Source organism: Myripristis murdjan, chromosome 8 (genome assembly GCF_902150065.1).
Source record: "Myripristis murdjan chromosome 8, fMyrMur1.1, whole genome shotgun sequence".
Lineage (NCBI taxonomy): Eukaryota > Metazoa > Chordata > Actinopteri > Holocentriformes > Holocentridae > Myripristis > Myripristis murdjan.
In genome coordinates this window covers 2,793,210-2,813,570 of record NC_043987.1, presented here as the reverse complement: position 1 = coordinate 2,813,570, position 20,361 = coordinate 2,793,210, and the positions used below count along the sequence as shown (strand labels likewise).

The 20,361-nt window shown below is 40.8% G+C and overlaps 1 protein-coding gene across 1 annotated transcript in view; it reads right to left on the bottom strand.

Annotated features, from left to right (window-relative positions):
- Positions 1-5,211: 5,211 nt before the first annotated feature.
- fbxl16 (F-box and leucine-rich repeat protein 16) overlaps positions 5,212-20,361 on the bottom strand; it is a 45,932-nt gene continuing 30,782 nt past the window's right edge. Inside the window, exons 3-7 of the mRNA XM_030058690.1 lie at positions 15,774-16,016; positions 12,264-12,529; positions 8,711-8,795; positions 8,038-8,101; positions 5,212-6,485 (exon numbers count right to left, since the gene is read on the bottom strand). Of these exons, the coding sequence (XP_029914550.1) occupies positions 6,337-6,485; positions 8,038-8,101; positions 8,711-8,795; positions 12,264-12,529; positions 15,774-16,016 (807 nt within the window). The 3' untranslated portion in view covers positions 5,212-6,336. The remainder of the gene's footprint in view (positions 6,486-8,037; positions 8,102-8,710; positions 8,796-12,263; positions 12,530-15,773; positions 16,017-20,361) is intronic.

The window sequence follows — 20,361 nt, the reverse complement described above, 5'->3', positions numbered from 1 at the left end:
CAGCACTGTTACCAGAGCACCAACCGCTGCTTGACCACAGCTGGCCACACCTTCTGAGCATCTTCCTGGTTCTCATGAAGAGGCTGGCATGAGTCAAAGCCTTTTTTTAAAATGGTAAATAACATCTGGCGAAGCACAAAAGTTAGCAGTCATGAGTTCAAGGAGGATAGACTTAAATCTCATCAGTTCATGTGGGACAGGAACCAGTGGGAATGTGTGGGGAAGCCGTGTAAAAAGATGTAGGCATGAAATTGAAAGAGCACAGAAATTCTGCCAATTTCAACATGATCAGTAAACTGTCAGAATTTATTTTACTGCTTACTTAAAGTTGTGCTGTACAAGAGTGTTAACGAAATGAGGACAATTGTAGACCAAAGATCAGACAGGAACAGAACTGACAGAAATGATGAACCTTGGAAATGGTTTTAGTTGTTTGTAATTCAGAAACACATTAACTGTACATGTCTGAGTTCATGATATGTAAACTCAAATGAATAGAATTTTCCTTATTTATTTGATGCCTGTCTGATGACTGACTTGACACAATCACATAGCTCAAGTCCACCTGTAGACTAGCACACTGAGAAGCTTCAATCCCCAGTCAGTAGTAGCGAGTCACAAATCTTGGCCTTTGTCTTCTGGACAGTGTAAACATCACATGGCCACAAAGGAAGTCAAAGTAGATATGGGGAGCTTGATTTTGACTTCTAAGTCCTCTGTCACAAGTTGGCCTGGCCCCATTCAACGCTGCCTCTCTTCCAGTCCATCCTACTCTTAGTTTTTATGCTTACACACATCCAATTGTTTATTTTGCTGCCACATTCATGACAATGGTGCTAAATGTAAATTGTCACCAATGTTTGCCCCGCTATTCCCAATGCTGGACTTACATGCTTTATAAAATAGTCAAAATTCATTGGTGTGTACACATGATCTCTATGTTAAATTATGTGAGGAACTACAGTAAACATTTTGAGACAGAGTTAATGGTTTCAGTGGTGTCTATAAGGTAACACGGAGAGATGGTTCTTCACTCTGGGGTCTGAAATGTCCAAGCAACTTATTCCACAACAAGAAACTGATGCACAAGCTTATCCAGGCTCAACTTTCAAGCAGTCAAAAAGGCCTGATCCACAAAGCAAAACCCTTTGAGAAATGTCTCTTCAATAAATAAATCAAATAAATAAGACACAAATTAATTTAAATAAATAAATAAATAGATAAATAAATAAATATGTACACTGTAATGAATAAACAGAAGCAGAACAACTTCCAGAATGACCCCTCTTGAAATAGACAGGCAGGCCAAGTAAAAACATGCGTGATGCTGCCATGTCAATGCAGTGCAGACACAGTCCTTTTCAGTGATGCCAGTGATCAGTTAGAGGCAACCAACCAAGATTTTTTATGCACTATGGATGCATTTGGCACAACCTAATACTGGCCCAAACACAGAGCCAATCCCTTTAGTTGGTGGTCGTAGCACACACAAGAAGCAAAAGCAGCACAATGTCTCAACAATTGGCTGATCCATTCCCTTTAAACATCAGATGACATAAACAGGAAAAAAAAAAAAAGAATAGGTCTAATCGTATTAAAGGTGCTATGTATATCATTTTCAACATCAATAAATTATTAACACATCAATTTTGAGACATTAATATATATTGATGGTAAACATAACATCACTGAGACATCTCTACTGGCCTCTACACTTCACTTTTCATCGGGTTGGTTTTGGCGGGGAATCTGCTCGATTGCTTTATGGCACAAAACGGGAGGAGGGCGCTGTTCTTCCGGAGCAAAATGGAACTAAAGCTTTCAGAGTTTCTGTCAGCTGTTGGCAGATGGCGGAAGAAGTGAGAGGCAGATTGAACAATTACTTCAAATAGCACAACATGTTGATCCTCTTCAGGTAGGGGAGGGGGAAATGACCCCACTGTAGGGCTATCAAATTGACACTATGCTGATGTTTAAAAATGATTCACGTAGCAGCTTTAAACATGTACACGGAGGAATTGCACAGATGCAGTAGGATGCAGCTGGGGGTAAACGGCACTTAGTCTGCTGGGGAATGTGAATGCACTGGGGTGTGAGTGGTGGGTTGAGTAGCCACAACCCTATTGTCCTTGAGAGTCCTCCAATGATCCCTTCACCTGTGCAGTAAACTGGTGGAGCAGTGACTGAGGATTACTGATGTCTTATACAGGAGGCATTTAAAAAATTCACTAGGTTAAAGCATAACTGGTGTTTGTTTTCTTGTATTCCGAAAGGTGAATGAAAACTGGAATGCATGGCCTACATCACTGTGACACAACCAGCTGTTGTCTCAGTGTAGCTGGAGCAACAGCATTAGTACAACTTATATTTTGAACACTCTTGTTCCTGTAGGTTTCATCAAGCAACATTACAGATTAAGATCTTTTCAATGATACCTGGAACTAGATTTGAAGCTCACATTCAGCATTTTTGAAAACAGGTTGTATTAAAACTGTGGACTTCCATTATTTATAAGTGTACATAGCACAACCTACCACTAGCTTTACTGAAAAGAAATTTTCCACCTGTAGTGTCTCACTAGCCTTCATCAAAAAGGGCTGAAAACAGCAACCTGCTCTGAATGAGTTGGTATTGGTTAACATCATATATCATAACAATCACCACAGGTTGGTTTCAGGATTGTTAACAGGTTATGAAATCACACAGGGTAAGAAAACCCATGGTTTAAGGCCAGTTTAAAGCAAAAGTGAAGTTTGGTAGAGTTTTGGGTTTTACAGATAACTGGGTGATATATGAGTCCACATGGTGGTGAAATATCTTCTTTACTTAAGCAAGACAAACTAAGTCGATTATGCCAACATGAAAAACAAGTCCCAGTACCCATTTTCTAAGGTAATTAAACAGCTCTCATTCACCCATTTGAATCAGAAAGTAGATCCGGCAGGTAGCGTCTGCAGGAAACTCTTAAATACTAGCTGTGGACCAGCAAGAAACAAACTGGAAAAAAAAGGTACTGGGACTTGTTTTTATATCGGCATAATCCTTGTTGTTTATGTTTGTGTATGTGCTGACAATATTATTTTGGGAGCTGTTTTGCTATGGAAGTGAATGGAGAGACAGAAATCCACTACTGTAGATTAACAGCCAGGGGAGCACAGAGCAACTAATGAGGAGATTTCAGCAGCATGTGGACTCCCAGGGAACACCCAGGGAACTAGACAACCCAGCACTCCACCAAAGTTTCATTTTGGTTGTTATCTCCTTTGAAATTGTGCTGTGAACCCAAAGGAATATTTGCAGAGCTCAACAGTCTGTCTGTCTAACAGTAAAAGCAGCAATACTAGAAGTGTTTGTTTTTTTTCCATATATTTTGATGAAACCGCAGAATTCACATTACTTACTTTCCCTAGTATCTGCCATTACTACTATTTTATTTGCATCAAAATGTAATTTAATAAAAAAGAAACCTATGATACATGATGAAAATAAGACCTCTATTACTGTTTTGAAGGCATTCATACTTTTTAAGTCGTTCAATTGAAATACTTTAGCTCAGACTTTTTGTGGACTTTTGTGGCCAGCAAACCAGACCATGCATTTCAGTTTCACTTAAACTGACAAAGTATCGATCTGAAAACCACACAGGAAGGATGGAAACAAGGGGGTGAGGTTCTTCACTGAGTGACCATGACATATGAGTTAAGAGCGTTAAGAAGAGGACAATCACAACCATCGAGATTGAGCACCACAGTGCATGTTGGGTAATGGTCAGGAGGATAACAGCAATAAATAGTGGCCTTGCACTTTACTTACTGTTCAAAGGGTGTAAACGAAAACGCAATCTCTGGTTCAAAGCACTGATTCATAATAAAATTTCAGCTTAGTGTTCACACCAATGGTACAACAATCTTAGTTTCAATAGGCATAGCAATGTGTGTGTGTGTTTGTATGTGTGTGTATGTATGTGTGTGTGTGTGTGTGCGCACGCGTGTGCACCAGCATAAGAAATTAACTGTTTTTATCAGATGGGATCTGTTGCCATGATTTGACTTTTTGAGGCATTTTGGCCATTACACTTGAAGGGAAATGGAAATTTGTACCACTAGGATTTGTTTCAGCTTCTTTCCCAATGAAAACATTTTTTTCATCTGTACTGTTTGGTTTATTTTTTGTTATTGAAATGATTTGTTATTGAAATGAAAGCAACACAACTTTGTGTTGCTTTCCTAGAACACACTGGAAAGAATTGGCTCCCTCCAATCACCTACCATGACCGTGGGCCACAGTAATAGTGTTCACGCATAAATATCTGACAATTCAATGAATTAAATGTGAACAGGATGAAAGGCAAAAGGGGCACTCCCTGTCAGGTGCATTTTTTTGGCCCCTCACTGAGCTTTCCACAAACACGGCCTTTTTCCTCTGAACCCCTGTTAATTTCGGACCCTGGTGTGCACGCATGCTGTGATGGACAGTAAGTATTTGTCCCGACAATGATCCCTAAAACCCTCACCCGTCCTTTAGCTTTCAGGTAAACTGACCTCACCAGGGGTAGGAGGGGCGGGGACGGGGTATTACATGAAGCATCAGCAACTTCAGAAGCACGCACAAGTCAGAACGCTAAATACCACGTGTTTCTGTCAGCGTTTAGAAAGCGAAGAGAAGAAATGAAGCGTTTCATTCCGAAATGAGATATCCATCATTTGGAGAAAAAAAAATTCTCTGACAAAATAAACTCGTTATATTACCTAAATCATTGAAGTCTGGTGTTATCCGGAGTACAGAAAATGCAATCAATGGTATCTGGGAAATACTTATTGATGAACATCAGGTCATTTTTTTTGTTCCAACAGTGGATACATAGCATTTTGGAATGAGGCCCTTCAAATATTCATATTAACCTGACACCAAAGAGAGCCGGGAGAAAAACAGTTGCTGTCTGGAAGAAAAGAAAAAAAAAAAAAAGGCCAAGCTTGATGTCAAATCATCAGCTCGTAGATGTAGAGCGTAGCGCTGTCACTTTCAGCCCAACAGACGCCCTCTTGCTATGAATCAAACCTTTTTGAGAGCAAATCATTTTGTCCTCAGCATCAAACCTCCAGCGTTTAAAAACTCTGGGCAAAAAAGTGGGGAGGGTCTCAAAAAATGCCCCGATGCTCTACTTTCCATTTTACTTACGTGTTGTTTTCTGCTGCATCGCCTCAGCAAGTCACTTCCCCTTAATAACAAAACATTCACAGTTACAGTATGTTCTCCTCATGATCTGAAAATAAAACAATATATTATATATATTAAAAAATGAAGGAGAGGAAAAATAAACTGTCAGACAATGAGTGAATTAGGCGTGCAACTTCCACAGAAAAAAAAAAGTAAACTGTTCTTTTTCGTGTTTTTCTTTTTGCATTTTTTTTTTGATAAGACACAGAAATGGAAAAAGAGGCGGTATCCCAAAAAAGGGGGAATGTGTGGGTCCACGACACACACTTCACACACAGAGGAAAAGAGAAAGAGAGAGAATTTCCATCAATGTCATTTGCTTCCTTAACCTCGTCCCTTGTTCTCTCTCCGACTCCGTCTGTTTTTCCAGCTGGCATGTTGTCTCTCTCCAAACAAGAGATAGTTTACCTTTTATACCTTCTGAGAAAAAAAATAATAGCAATTATATTACACAGAATGATGAAGATATCAATGTTAGTACTCGTGGTCTTGAAGGAGTTACATTTGTTTCATTTACCATGTACAGTATGTGTGTGAGAGAGTGTGTTTATCGTGTATGAGCGCATGAGTGAGGTCCACCATATGAGCTCAAATGCAAAAAGTCTTCCGGTGTTTCCTTCCCTTTGTTGAATTCCTTGACGCCACGTCCAGATCTGCGCGTGTCACTCGTTTCAGGCATCCAATCTCTCACAAAAACCCACAAAAGTCTTTAAAGAAGCTCTCCTCCTCAAAAAAAACCCACCAAACAACCTTCCGTTTCTGAAAAAGAAATGCAACTTGTTGTCGGACAAGCCGTCGCAAATAGCTTTCCCCTCCAGCGTCTCCCTGAATGAAGCTCCAACGCCATCCCATCATCACCTCGGTCTGGCAAGTAACAAGTGCCTGCCTTTCTGTCTGCCAGTGGGTCTGCCTTTCGGTCAGTCTACTTCAATGCAGGTGAGGAGGGGCTCGGGGGGGGAGGGCTTAGGTAATGAAATTTTTAGCGAAGGGATGGTGTGTTTTAGGGGCAGTTTTGGTTGATTTCTCCTGGCTGGCATCTTCCACGGGACAGAGAGAGAAAGAGTGAGGAAGAGGAGGAGGGAGGTTGAAGTATGGCAGTCGGCGGGGTGGGTCAGTGGTCTACTCGATGACCATGCAATGGGGCAAGTGCTGGGAGTAGTACTTGAAGAGCTCGGCGGTGGCTCCGGGGCAGTTAGTCAGCTCCAGTTCCTCCAGCTCCTGCAGCTGGATCAGGCCTGACAGACCAGTAGTGGTCAGCAGGGGGCAGCCTGCAGAGAAACAGCAAACATTTGGCAGTGCTGCTATTTAATTCCAGTGAAACAAGACTTGTGGTGGACAACCCCAGACCTCAGACAAAACACCATCTTTCCTCAGACTAAAATGCCTCAGGTCTCAGGGAAAACTTTGTCAAGTCTAAGGTGAAGCACAACTGGACATCAGACAAAACACGACTGAACCAAACTCACTCAGACCAAACAACAGAGCTCTCTTTGAGGGAGGTTTGTGCAAAGGAGATTGGTTTGAAGGAGTTTAGTCTGAGGGAGTTTGGTCTATAGGAGTTTGGTCTTAGGTCATTTAGTCTGAGGGAGTTTGGTCTATAGGAGTTTGGTCTTAGGTATTTGGTCTGAGGGAGTTAGGTCCATAGGAGTTTGGTCTTAGGTCATTTAGTCTGAGGGAGTTTGGTCTATAGGAGTTTGGTCTTAGGTCATTTAGTCTGAGGGAGTTTGGTCTATAGGAGTTTGGTCTTAGGCATTTGGTCTGAGGGAGTTTGGTCTTAGGTCATTTAGTCTGAGGGAGTTTGGTCTATAGGAGGTTGGTCTTAGGTATTTGGTCTGAGGGAGTTTGGTCTTAGGTCATTTAGTCTGAGGGAGTTTGGTCTATAGGAGTTTGGTCTTAGGTATTTGGTCTGAGGGAGTTTGGTCTATAGGAGTTTGGTCTTAGGTCATTTAGTCTGAGGGAGTTTGGTCTATAGGAGTTTGGTCTTAGGTCATTTAGTCTGAGGGAGTTGACTTTTGTTTGAACAACTTTGATCTGGGGGAGATTTGTCTGGTGGAGTTTTAAATTTTGAGTAGACTTTCTCAAATTAATTTCTAACAGACAACAAAATAAGTAATTGAAGTTAAGTATAGCTGGATGTGCCTACACCAAGTGGGCACTGGTGCACACAAATCAGTCATCCACACTTTAACCCACAAGACTTTTGGTACATCTGTAAATCTGACGTAAAATTTGCACATTTACATTCAAAACATGTGCATGTGCATGTTCATTCCTATGCTCCTCTTCTACACTGCTTCAGTTTCATGTAATCATTGTCTTCTGTAGATATAAACAATTAATTATAGTTTCACACTAATTTTACATCTAAAGCACACATTAGAGGCACTTACTCAAAATTTAGTTGCTAATACTTTACTCAAGCTCAAGTTTATGACCACAAATTGAAAGTCTTTGTATCAGACATGAAATTAAAGCAACAAGCAGAGGATAGTGCAGGAACTTTGACTTGAGTGAGTCCTGAGCTCATTTACAGCGATAATTTGCAAGATCCAGTTGATTTTTTTCCCATCTCTGTTGTTGGTATATGCACTCATTGCTGTGATGTTTTTCTTTTTTGTCTCCAGACAAGATGAAACATGAAAGCTTTCAAGAACTTAGCTATAGATGGAATCACGATCACTTTATAGCAATCAATGATGAGAGCTGCCAAACATTTAATTGTATGTAAGCTGTGGCTTTTTACTTTGAACTTTGTCCTTTAAAACTGAATTGAATCTCAACTTGTTCAGATACGGGGAGAGATGGAAGGAAACATCATACCTGCAAGAGACAATAGACGAAGACTCCTCATTCCAAACAAATGCTGTAGTCCAAAATCCTGCACCTGCACACACACACACACACACACACACACACACACACACACACACACACACACACACACACACACACACACACACACACACATTCATTTAGCTTTCAAATCTGTTTTTTGATCATTTTCTGGATATGATTTACTCATTTTCTGGTAAAAAAAAAAAAAATGTGGGTCAATTTTTTATATCTTTTTTTACTCATTTTTTGGTCTATTTATGGTTAATTTCTGGTAACTTTATTAATTTCTTGCTATTTTGCCATGTTTCTGTATTTTTGAAAGAAATTGAGAAACCTTTTTCAGAAGCATTTAAAGACAAGAAATCTGATGTTCATCCAGCATCACTGATCTGATGTTATCCAATTTGAATAATTATCAATATAGTTTTCTTACAATTTCTTAATATACTTTTTGGATAATTCTTGTTTTCTCGTTTTCTACCGATGTTCTTGTAATTTTTGGATAATTCACTCATCACCTTTTTCCTCATATTTTTAAAAGAAATCAGGTGAATTTGCTCAGGTTTCAAAGGGTTCAACTTAATTCCCTCTCTGGCTGTCTGCCTGTCGGCTGTATCTGTGCAGGACACTGGTTAGAGTGTGTGTTTTGTGTGTTCACCTGACAGCACCAGCGCAGATAAAGGCTCCTTAAGGAGGACATGGTGGACAGATAGCCCAGGCCAGTGTCTGTGATCCGCACACACCTAAAGGGACGACAGACAGTATTTGGTTAATCATTCTGCATTAACAAAGGTAATGGGATGTTACGGTACCAACCAAGAATTCACACAACTCTTTTAAACCAGGAGGATACTGGGCTTCCCTTCCAAACCCCTTTTCCTACTCAAAAAAAACATCCATGCAGTCGACAGGTAGTAGGTGCAGTAATGAGAACATGCACTAAAGCTAAACAGTAAGTAATTTTTAACAAGTCAACGGTGATCTTGATGCTCCAACGACTGATTCAAGCCACCCTGTGTGCTGTCTGTTGTCTGAGACATTGCTGCTTAACAGTTGTGGACTCTTTGGCCTGTTGGTGGCGCTGTGGTGAGACAATCAGTTTCATTTTGTGGATACTGGACATCAATATAAAGAATACATCATTCTGCAAAGGTTCATCACATATGATCAAACAAGGTCCGAGATATTGAGCACAAAGCTCAGGGTGCAGTTGGCCTGGTGGTGGTGCAGTGGCGGGTCAGTCAGGTTTATATTCAAAATGATGGACCCCACTGTAAAAATACGTCCTTCCTGCACATTTCCACATTTTCTTCCAGAGCCGATGATCTGTTGGGGCAAATGAATGGTTTTGGTCTCTGTGTTGTCTATGTTGTCGGGGCTAAACTGCGCAATTTGCAGACGCCGAGTTGATTTCTTTGTTTCAGAACAGTACAAGTTGGTCACAAAAACATTTAGTTGTAATGTTAACCCTTGCAACACATGAGATTCAGAACCAACCAATCATTTTGTCACAGTGGATTCCATGTTTGAGTTTAGTTAGCGTATTTTTTGTGTTTGTAAAAGAATCCAGATCTGCTGCGAGGTAAAAACCAGGAAAAGTCAAATTCAAGTGTCACGTTTTTCGTTAAACAGAAAGTCCGTATAATGTATGCATCCAAGGTGACCAGTGAGATAATCTACCAAACACTCAGGCTCAATTGTACTGAAAAACCGCTCACAAGCATTGTCAGTAGTCCTCTTGCTAATGAGAAAGCCTGCAGCTAGTGGGCTAGGTGACCTTTTTAAATCTGTAGACCACCTGGGAAAATGTGGGTGGGGAAGTCAAGTTTATTTATATTGCCCTTAATCACAGTTCTGGTTTCAAAGGGCCTCACACACTAGACAATAAATGAAAATGACACCCACAAACCTTAACCAACTGCAGGCTGACTGAACTGACCGAAAACCAGGGTTCAGCTGCCAAGCCTGAGGTGGTCTGACCAACCCAGAGGTCAGGGTTTACTTAAGGGTTTGTTAAAGCTGCTCTCTGGAATACCCCTCAGCTCAGTCCCAATCATCACTGTAGTTATCAAGGTCATCAAGACCACTGCAGCCAACATGACAATGTCAATGTCAAACAACAACACTGCTCCCCTTCCAGCATGTAACACTGCAGTAGGAGAGTATCTAATGTTCTCAGGATCCTACATCCCCTACTTCAATATTCTGTTAACACACATTACTTCTAACCTTAATCCTCAAATACAGAGCTGGGGAACAGCTTTGTCGTGTTCCTATTAGGTGCTACATGGTGCTGGTGAACATAGGATCCTGGGGACAGAGGGCCCTGGGAAATGGGGACTGTTTATCATGTTCCCATTATGTTCAATATAAATCTGGGAAATAAAGGATTTCCCAGCACAGCCAGCATCTTCCAGGGACAGATGTAAGCGGATGAGCTTACCAAAGGGACAACGCAGCAAAAACTTGCTCATGAATCCATAACCAGGTGTGGCCGCACTGAGAATCAAAGCTTGACCTACCTCAGCGATCACTTTCGCCATCATGCCCCTCCAGAAATATTTGAAAATGCTTGTTCTTCTACTAAGCTTAAATGATACAGGAGCTGAATTTAAATTTTTTTAGTCACTCCATGTCTCCAGCAACGCCACCATCCTGCAGCCTAATGGCTAAAAAAGGAAACATTTGCAAGTACAATTGATGAGCAAGTACGCAGTTTTAAACTTGGCTCAGCAGAAATCTCATCCTCATCAGTACAGAGCTCTGCTACCCTGCAAGACACCTCACATTATGATTTATTTTCAACCCCTTCCCATATGTAGCACAGCAATGTTTTATAATGACAAGACTCAATGGGGAGTACAATATGGGGACACTGGATTTCCAGTAATTTAAGTAATTTCCTCAATGCAACTTCAATTTTTAGCCTAAGCATTGGGCTGGGCCTGATGGACAATAATTGCCAATTGAGCGATCCAAAACCAATATAAAGTCGGTTAATGTCAAATTAAATGTTGCGAGATGAACTCAGTATGCTTCTTCCTTGTAGTTCTGTTGTTTGTTGGGTTAGAAAACATTAGCAATTTCCACAAAAAGTAAGAAATTTGATTTCTGAGAGCCTTCTTGAGCAAATAGATGCTACAGTTGGGTACATTATCATTCTTCTGTATGAGCTAGCAGTTCATCCACATGGACAGCACACTGACTCATGTGCTCATTGTAAATGTTTGATGTTGAGCGGAGAACAGTTGGGCTCCTGTGGGTGGGGGACCTACTTCCTGCCAAACAACACATTTTTTGGACAGTTTCAGCGGCACAAATCCATCCAACCCCTGTGAACTGGGATGACAAGACAACAGACTGGACACCTCGCCAAATCACACAGAAGCAATCTGGATGGAGAAACTGCAGTGGGGGTAAGGGTGAAAATACCTGTTTCTTGTAATCTAAATCAAATCTAAATCTAAATCTTAAACCTGTGCTAACGTTAACTAGTCTGGTTCCAGGCACATGAATCACACGTTTAGTTAAAAAAAAAAAAAAAAAAAATTAACTTAACAGTCCATTCAGCACCAGTGGAAGGCAGGACAAATGTTGTTGCTGTATTCAAGCTGTGAGACCGCCACAACATGTTGATAGCCACTGCTACTGACAGTTTATTAATTAATTAATTTAATTGATCAATTAGTCTTGCTGGGAAAGACCACCTGTCTTAGAATTAAACCGACTTCACTGAATCATCTGTCCAAATGTTTGTCATCAGCTTTTTGGCAACATAGAGCTCTTGCATTTGTCATGACTCCTTCACCATCAAAGTGACTTGGTATAAACAGCACAAAGTGTCAGCACTGACTGAGTGGGTATAGTTAGACTGATTTGTAGTGGTGTTGTAAACTGGCTAAAGAAGCTGTAGTGTCGACTGAAACCTACGTCACAGCAGCTTGAGACATCAGTGACTGGTAAATGGGAATCAAATCCCTCTGCCTGCAGAAGTTGGCTGACAGGGCAATTTCAGGCAGAACAATGGAGCTGAAACTGAATGGTCATTCAGTGTGAATATCAGGCTAAACATTAACTCTCACCATCATCCTCAACCAGTGAGAGGAGCAGCCAAATTGTCCTCACAGTGAAGGTCTTCAACTCAAACTGTCTTTTACAGGGCCAGAGGTACAGGAGCACACACACACACACACACACACACACACACAGACCTGTCCAGCACCAGTTCCTCCAGTTTATGCAGGTCGCAGGCGATGTACTCCAGGGCCATGTCGGTGATGCGGGGGCACCAGGACAGGTCCAGGCTGCGGAGCTTGCGCAGGTTCTCGGCCACCAGCTCCACACCATCGTCTGTGATCTTGGAGCAGCCGGAGAGGCTGAGGGCGGTCAGGTTAGGCAGGCTGTGCACCATGTTGACCACACCGTGGTTGGTGATCTCCCAGCAGGAGTGCAGCCGCAGTGTGTGGGTGGTATAGCCCTGGGGGTGGGGAAGACAGCTTTTGTTCATTTGACAATGCAGGGGGGGAAAAGCATCTGGTATTAGCATGTGCTAAGGACACCAAGATAAAAGTAATCAGTCAATTCAACCTTATTCATTCAACACAAAGTAAAGCATTAATTCTTATGAAAAATAAAATATAGCTAAAATGATAAAATACAGATAACAACAACAACAATAATAATAATAATAACAATAATAATAATAATAATAATAATAATAATAATAATAACAACTATTATTATTATTATTATTGTTGTTGTTGTTGTTGTTGTTGTTGTTGTTATTATCATTATTATTATAATGCAAGCAACAGGAAAGAGTAGGAGTAAATGCAAAGAACGAGATAAAAAATGAAATAAAAAGAAAAATCTGCAGCTCAACATCTAAGTCTGGTCCTGTACAGGTGTCTGGTTCAGCTGCGTTCCGATCCAGAGGGAGATTGTTCCAGAACCTGGAGTCAGAGGAACCAAGGCAGCCCCCCGCCCCTCCGTCCCCTCCCCTCCCCTCCCCTCCCTGCTGCAGCTGCAGTTGGATTGAAAATGAGCAGGAAGCCTCTACAATATGCACTTCTTATAATAGCTGCGGTCTGGTTCTCAGCATTGCATTTGCTTGTTTGCTGCCTGATTTACTCAAGTGCTTCCTTCCTAAACTGCAACCAATAGAAATGTTGTAATGGTTTTCATGGATTAATTAGACTCTGTATTGGTTTCCACTTTAGTGTGTACTGCGACACAGTAATGAGAAGGTTCTGGGTTCGATTCCTAGCCAGCCAGTCAGGGTCCTTTCTGTGTGGAGTTTGGATGTTGTCTCCGTGTCTGTGAGGGATTCCACTGGGAGCTCCAGTTTCTTCCCACAGTCCAAACACATGTAAGCCAGGTGCAATGGAGATATTAAATTGCCTGCTGGTGTCAATGCATGCTTGTCTGCCCTGCAATGGTTCCCCACGTTTTGAGCGAGGAGCGTTGTAATAGGCTCAAGCACCCTGCAAACCCGAATTAGGGTGCAAAATGAATGAATGACCGCATACTACTGGAAACCTTTTCTTAAATAGTGGTGCAGCATTTATGGGCTTTCAAATTTTTAGACTTTGAGTTGCAGCATCACCATCAGGCCCATCAACAACAGGCCCCATGAGGTCACAGGTTTTTGTTATGTGATTTTATACCTGTTTTATATTAAGATGCTGAAATTTTTTGAAAAAATTAAAAGTGCAATGACTGGTCATGTGACCAATCTATATTTAGTACACCTGTGACCACTCACTTTTGTTGAATGAACCTGAAGAGACAATGGGTGGCCCCCAGAGGATTCTGATGACCCTTTGACTTTCGTCTACTCCCACCATCAGCCTAAACCTTCAGCATGTGAATATGATCATCTCAGCACTAATGTTGAATGAATAGTGTCACTGAGTAAACACAGGTGTCACTAATGACATTAATAAGGGCTCTGTTCTGTTTAGGTCCATGAGCCAGGATCCTGGTATTGTCCATGCTGGCTCACTGGAAACACTCTGCTCCTCTTAAATGCATATGAACCTTAATTACCATCACTGGAAACACCTGTGTTTACCTGCTATTTCATGTCAAAATGGCTGCTGTGAAAAACACATTACACTGATTCTTGAGAATTTGGATAAATCATGTCCCACTAAGAAAAATGCTATTTCTGCTGGAAATTTACAACATTTTAATGAATAAAAAGAATCAAGGGCATAATCAGGGGGTCCTTTGCACATTTGTAAGGTTCTTTTATAGGTTTATTTTTAATTTGTATTAATTTAATGATTATATGTTGGCCCATGCCCTACAAAACCAGTTATCCTCTGATAGGAGATAATCATTTCAACTTGATTAAAACAACAAAAAGTAATAATTTCATTGAATAATATCTTTACCATATGAAAGAGTACATCATAATATGTATTAAAAACTACAAACGATGGATTTTGAACAATATTTACTATTATTTTGTGGTTGCTCAAAATGTGTCCCAGATATTCGTCACCACCGTCAGATATTTATTTAAAAAATAATAATAAAAAAACTACAAGGTCAATTACATTCCTGAGGAGCCCTTTTCAAACCTTCAGCTCTACTGCATGCTTCAAGACCACTCAGGCTCCTGGAAGTTTGCTATTTTCTCTTAAATCTCTTCATATTTTTGGACACTGCTACTGTCACAACCATAAATTGTCAACACCGTCACTTTTGTATAAAAAATATTAGATTAGATTATGGAATAAATGTATACTTTTTAAGAAGAGGTCTGATGCAGGTAGCAACAGGGGCGAAAACAAGCTGGCTAATGTGAACAACTCATGCTTATCATGTGAAAGAGCAGGTTTTTGTCACCACCGTCAGACGTCACCACCGTCAGGTTTTCTGTCTGACGGTGATGACTGAAGTCTGAAAAATGCTTATAACAGTGCTCAGGATTGTTATTTTTTGTACCAAATAGTTAAATAAAGTTGTTAAGCAAGGAGCCATTGACTTGAGTGGTATAAATTTTGGAAATGTATGTTTTAATGAGGCGACTGTCACCACCGTCAGATTAGCGTCACCACCGTCAGAGGCAGTTATATTTGTTTTAAATGAATATGCTTACAATATGTCTCTTTGGTGCTGTTGAGTTATTAAAGTAATAGTCTCTTTAATACAAAAATATGTTTTTCAAATTTAAAAAAAAACATTACGGTGACGGTGTTGACAAAAACAAAGTAGCCTAATAACTGGAAAAACCTATTTTATGAAAAAAATGCAAAATGAGGAGGTTGCACCGGTACATTGCTGAACAGCCAAGACCTTGGCCTATAAGGATATACCTTCAGATTTTGTAATTTAACACACTTTTTTTTCTCAAAATTAAAACCTGTTTTATGCAAATTCCAAAGAATCAGTGATTACACAAGTTGCATATCCTGTATAGGAACAGCCAATGGACTGGCGACCTGTCCAGGGTGTTTCCCTGCCTTCCGCCCAATGAGCGCTGGGATAGGCTCCAGCAACCCCCTGCGACCCTTGTGAGGATAAGCGGTTTAGACAATGGATGGATGGATGGGAACAGCCGATGGATGTGAATACCATCGTGTGGTAGAGCACAATCATGGCCGCATCCTGGCATGTTTTTTTCAGAAAGTTAGCTGGGGGGAAGTCCACGTCAATGGCAGGAGGCTAACAGTTAGCATTTGGAGCATCCAGCCAGTGTTTCAATGTCCTACCTGTTTGGCTGTGAAGTAGGCCATGGCCGTGTCAGTGACATGGTAGGCCTGCAGGCTCAGCTCTGATAGGTTGGGCAGGAGTTGGGAAATGGCAGCGATGGCGTCATCAGCCACATTGATGCAGTCGCTGACGCTGAGCGAGGTTAGCCGCGCGTTCAGACTGGACCACAGGCCGGCCTCTGTGAAGTCGTTGCAGCCTGACAGCTCCAGATGCATCAGGCCTTGCATTTGCTCTAGCATGACCTGCAACAGTAGAGTATATGTATTGTTTTAAATGACCACACCAGTGATTTTGAATGCTTGGCCCATTTACCACAGTTTTCCCAAATTTTACATTGTAACAAACCACTTTGAAGATAATACATGGGTACTTAAGATTTCACAACATATAATCAAAATCCTCAATTTTCAAATATAAATTTTTGGTTGCAACAGCTACATGATAATGTTGTGCTTCTGTGGCTAACAAAGTCCTCACCATCCAAAATCACAGAACTGGTAACTGGCTGTGTAAAACAAACCTTTCCCAAGGGACTATTTTCTGGGCTGGAAGGACCCAATTTCAAGTCACCAAAACACAACAGTGCTGCTGTTTTTAGAAAAACTGATGTGGACGACTTTATTACAGTGATGGAATACTGGAGTGCAGAAAGTCTTAAGTCTCTGAAAGTTCATTTTCATATTGTAGTGGAATGAATGGAAATCCATCGCTGAATAAAAGGGAGGAAAAAATGATGCGAATTATAAAACACAACTGTTTGCTTCGGGAAAACAGAAATGTGAGGCTTTTACATTTTGTAGATACTACATGCAAAATCACTGGTATGGTCCTTTAAAGAGTGACTCAACACTAAATCACAAACGCTGATGACTTTAGCATTGACAGCTGCTGAAAATACCTGCTGCCACATCGCTGACTGGGTGTGGCCGGAAGTGCAACAAGCTTAAGCGTTTCCACCCCTAGAGGGCAGCGCAGCTTAAGTTTTCTTTGTGATTGAGAGTTGAGTTACCCTTTAAGGGATTTCACACTGTGGTGATTGTAAAAGCCCGGTTTAAGAATAAAGCACACTGTAGCTATCTGAGCTCAGTTCATCCAGGTTGCTGAGTTGTGTACCTGAGACACACTGTATCTTCCACGTTCAAAGATGAAACTCTTATAATCATCAAACATATTGGGAAGACACAAGATGATCACTCCCACACACTGCATGTCATAAGAGGCTTTAGTTGCTTACATAAGCCATTTGATGGACACTTATCCAAAGCACTTTTCAATACCATGAGTGCATAGTTTTTTTGTTTTGTTTTGTTTTTTAACATATTATTTTCACAGCAGACACTGTTGTTATCATATTCTGCCATAAACTCTTATTTGGTAAGCTGGCATGAACAAAAATAATCTGATAAATATATGCATAACCTGGTGAAGGAAATATTTTGAAATTCCTGACTCTGAATACCTTTATCAGAGTAAGGTCATGATGATTATTCTAAGCATGTCATGAGGGCAGCCCAGCCTAATTTCACGCATTATTTTAAATCACATTGTCAAAAACAACAACAGAGGATGGTGATACAGTAAGGCCGGGCGTGTCACTTACAATAACTGACGCTGATGTTATTAGCCAAGAAGAGGCCACGACAGCCACCTGTGCTGCTGCAGAAGCCCTGAATCACACTCACTTCCTGCATGTGGATCTACTCCACTCATTGCTTTGCAAACCTGCCGTAAGTCAGCGGCAGTGAAAGAAAGTTCACAACAACTGTGGTTAACCGTCTTCACATTCACCACCCTGGGCAACATGCGCTTTATAAAAAGCTTTGTGACTCATCTAGCTCCATAAAAAGCGCCGGCGACAAAAAACAAACCGTATAAAGCATTTTTCAAAAGTTAATTAAGCTCATTTTAATACATTCAGCTGAATATTTCCTCTAGCCGTTCGTGTTCTCGATAAATACAGTGCTAATGTTTCATTTTCGTACTTTGAGAATGTCATACATTTCATGTACCAGTTCACTTTCTGCAGTCTGGTGGTAATATTTGTTAATTTCTAAGCAGATAGAAAAGGACAATAACATCCCAAACCTCGACAACAGGTGCTGAGAGACCCAAAGAATGAAAACAGTCTGCACACTCCTCTTTGTTCCCACAGAGTGCTAATTTATTAACGCCTGTGCACAGCTGACATGTGTAAATACATTTACACACTTAAGAATGATTCATTGATTTAATCCCATGTGGATCAGTGTTATTTGTAATTATTAGTTCCTACAGAGCCTGTGTGCCCATAAATTTAAAGGAATAGTTCACCCATTTTGAAAAATGAGATATTATGTCACTTCCCTCCCAGCTGTTGTGTAGGACAGTAGTGGTGCTATCATCCTCTCACTGTTACTGAGCAGGGGCGGACTTACCATTAGGCAAAACTAGGCGGTTGCCTAGGGCCCCAAGTTCCTGAGGGCCCCATAAAACTCCTCATACACTTATGGTTAATACAGTTATTACTTATTTGCGCACATTAATTATGTTTTTGATTGAAATCCTTTCGCTAAAATGCCAGCACAATGCTTATCGTATTATGTGTGTCTCGGGGCCCCTGTTTTGTGTGTTGTCTTCTCTTTTCAGAGGGCCCCATGCATGGGCGCCATATATGGGGGAAAAGTTAGCACAATTCCAAGGGCCCTTGCCTGACAGGGCCCCCAAAAAACAGGTAAAAACTAATATAAAATTATTAAACCATCATCGAGTAAATATATATACATTTTTTTTCATGGGGCCCAAAATTCCTGGCGGCGCCCCTGGCCCCATGCCTGCCTTTGCCTTGGGCCCCAAATTTCTTAAATCCGCCACTGTTACTGAGTGCTGGATACTGGCTGGATGCTCCAAATGATTCCCAAAACTAAAACAAAACATATGTTTGCCAAGTGCGTATGGAAGAATTACAGTATATTTAAACCACACAAGAGGATACTGTAAGAATTCTACTACATATCACTAAATTTTATCATTAAACAAATTAAGGTGGTTATTTTTCAGAATGTTAGCTGGGGGGAAGTCCACCTCAATGGCAGGAGGCTAACAGTTAGCATTTGGAGCATCCAGCCAGTATCCAGCACTCAGTAACAATGAGAGGAAGATAGCACCACTACTGTCCTACAGAACAGCTAGAGGGGAGTGAATAATATCACATTTTTAAAAATGGGTGAACTGTCCCTATACTGTATGAGTAAATACCTAACTGTTTTCAGCTGTTTCAATGTCCTACCTGTTTGGCTATGAGGTAGGCCATGGCTGTGTCAGTGACATGGTAGGTAGCCAAATTTTTCAAAATGGGTGAACTATCCCTTTAAAAAAAAAGGGGGGAAAGGAGGCCAACACATCAGCCAGTACTTAAACTGCATGGCACTACCAGTCAGAGCCGTTCAACAATACAAAGATAACTCCTAGCACATCAATAATCATTTAAAAAAAATAAACTGTCAAATAACATGCATAGAGAGAGATGGAAAATGTCATGTGAGCTCTCAGACAGGGAGACCTTCTCAACGCCCCAGAATGTCAGGGAGGCAGGTGAGCCGAGGTTCACCTGCATGCAGTGACGGGTGATTGCACAGTCCATATTTATATTCTGGATAGCAGCTGTGTGTTCTGCAGTCCTCATTTTTAGGGGACATTGGTTTTGGCCCACACACACCATACCGCACAGAGATTTCAGTGTGTTAACAACTACGAGAGACCATTTCCCTAAAACTACCAACTTCAGCTGTGGTCACCCGATTACGCTCACTCTGAAAGATGGAGAATTTAATTTGATAGCCTGAAAAAATTCCAGCACAATTCTGAGGAATTATTTTTTTTTAAAAAATATTTCATTATAGAAAATAGCAAGGTATTATATTTACGTACTATCATCCACCCCCTATTGTGTCTGGCATATTAGGGGAAACAATAAACCACAGAAATTTGTGTTCAGGTTCAGAATTGCCCATACCATTGCTAGAGGTAAACAATTTTTGGTTTTTTGGGGTTTTTTTTTTTTTTGGTTATGCAGACATAAACTACAAGCCAACACAGTTTCCCATTACTCGCAAAATTGGCTTGCTTTACAAGTGCAAGTGTATTTAAATACACACAGACGCAGCCTAAACTCTGGTGGGAATGAAAGTTCACCATTTTCTTAGCTTGAAATGGCTCTTAATTCTCTTTGAAATTAAAAAACAAACCAATAACCAATCCTTCATTCTGCATGTAGCTTGTAGAAAACACTGTATGCTCTATATTTACAGATGTGTTGGCTATTTTCACTGCTCAGAAACCAACTCAGAATAATGATGTGCATGAATTGCGATGAAAAAAAGAAATCATGGCTGTCCACATATGTAAGGATTAATGAACCGAAGACTGCACAATCACAGTTTTCAGTTTTAGTACAAAAAGGACCTACTGGCGCCTGTCCACCTACCTATCAACCTGGCTCTCTGGTTTGTCATTGGCAGAGAGTTCTACAGTCCAGAATACTTCTAAATTATCAGAATGCAATGCAATGCAAAACATGCAGTGGTCTGGACCCCGAGAACCAGATTTGAA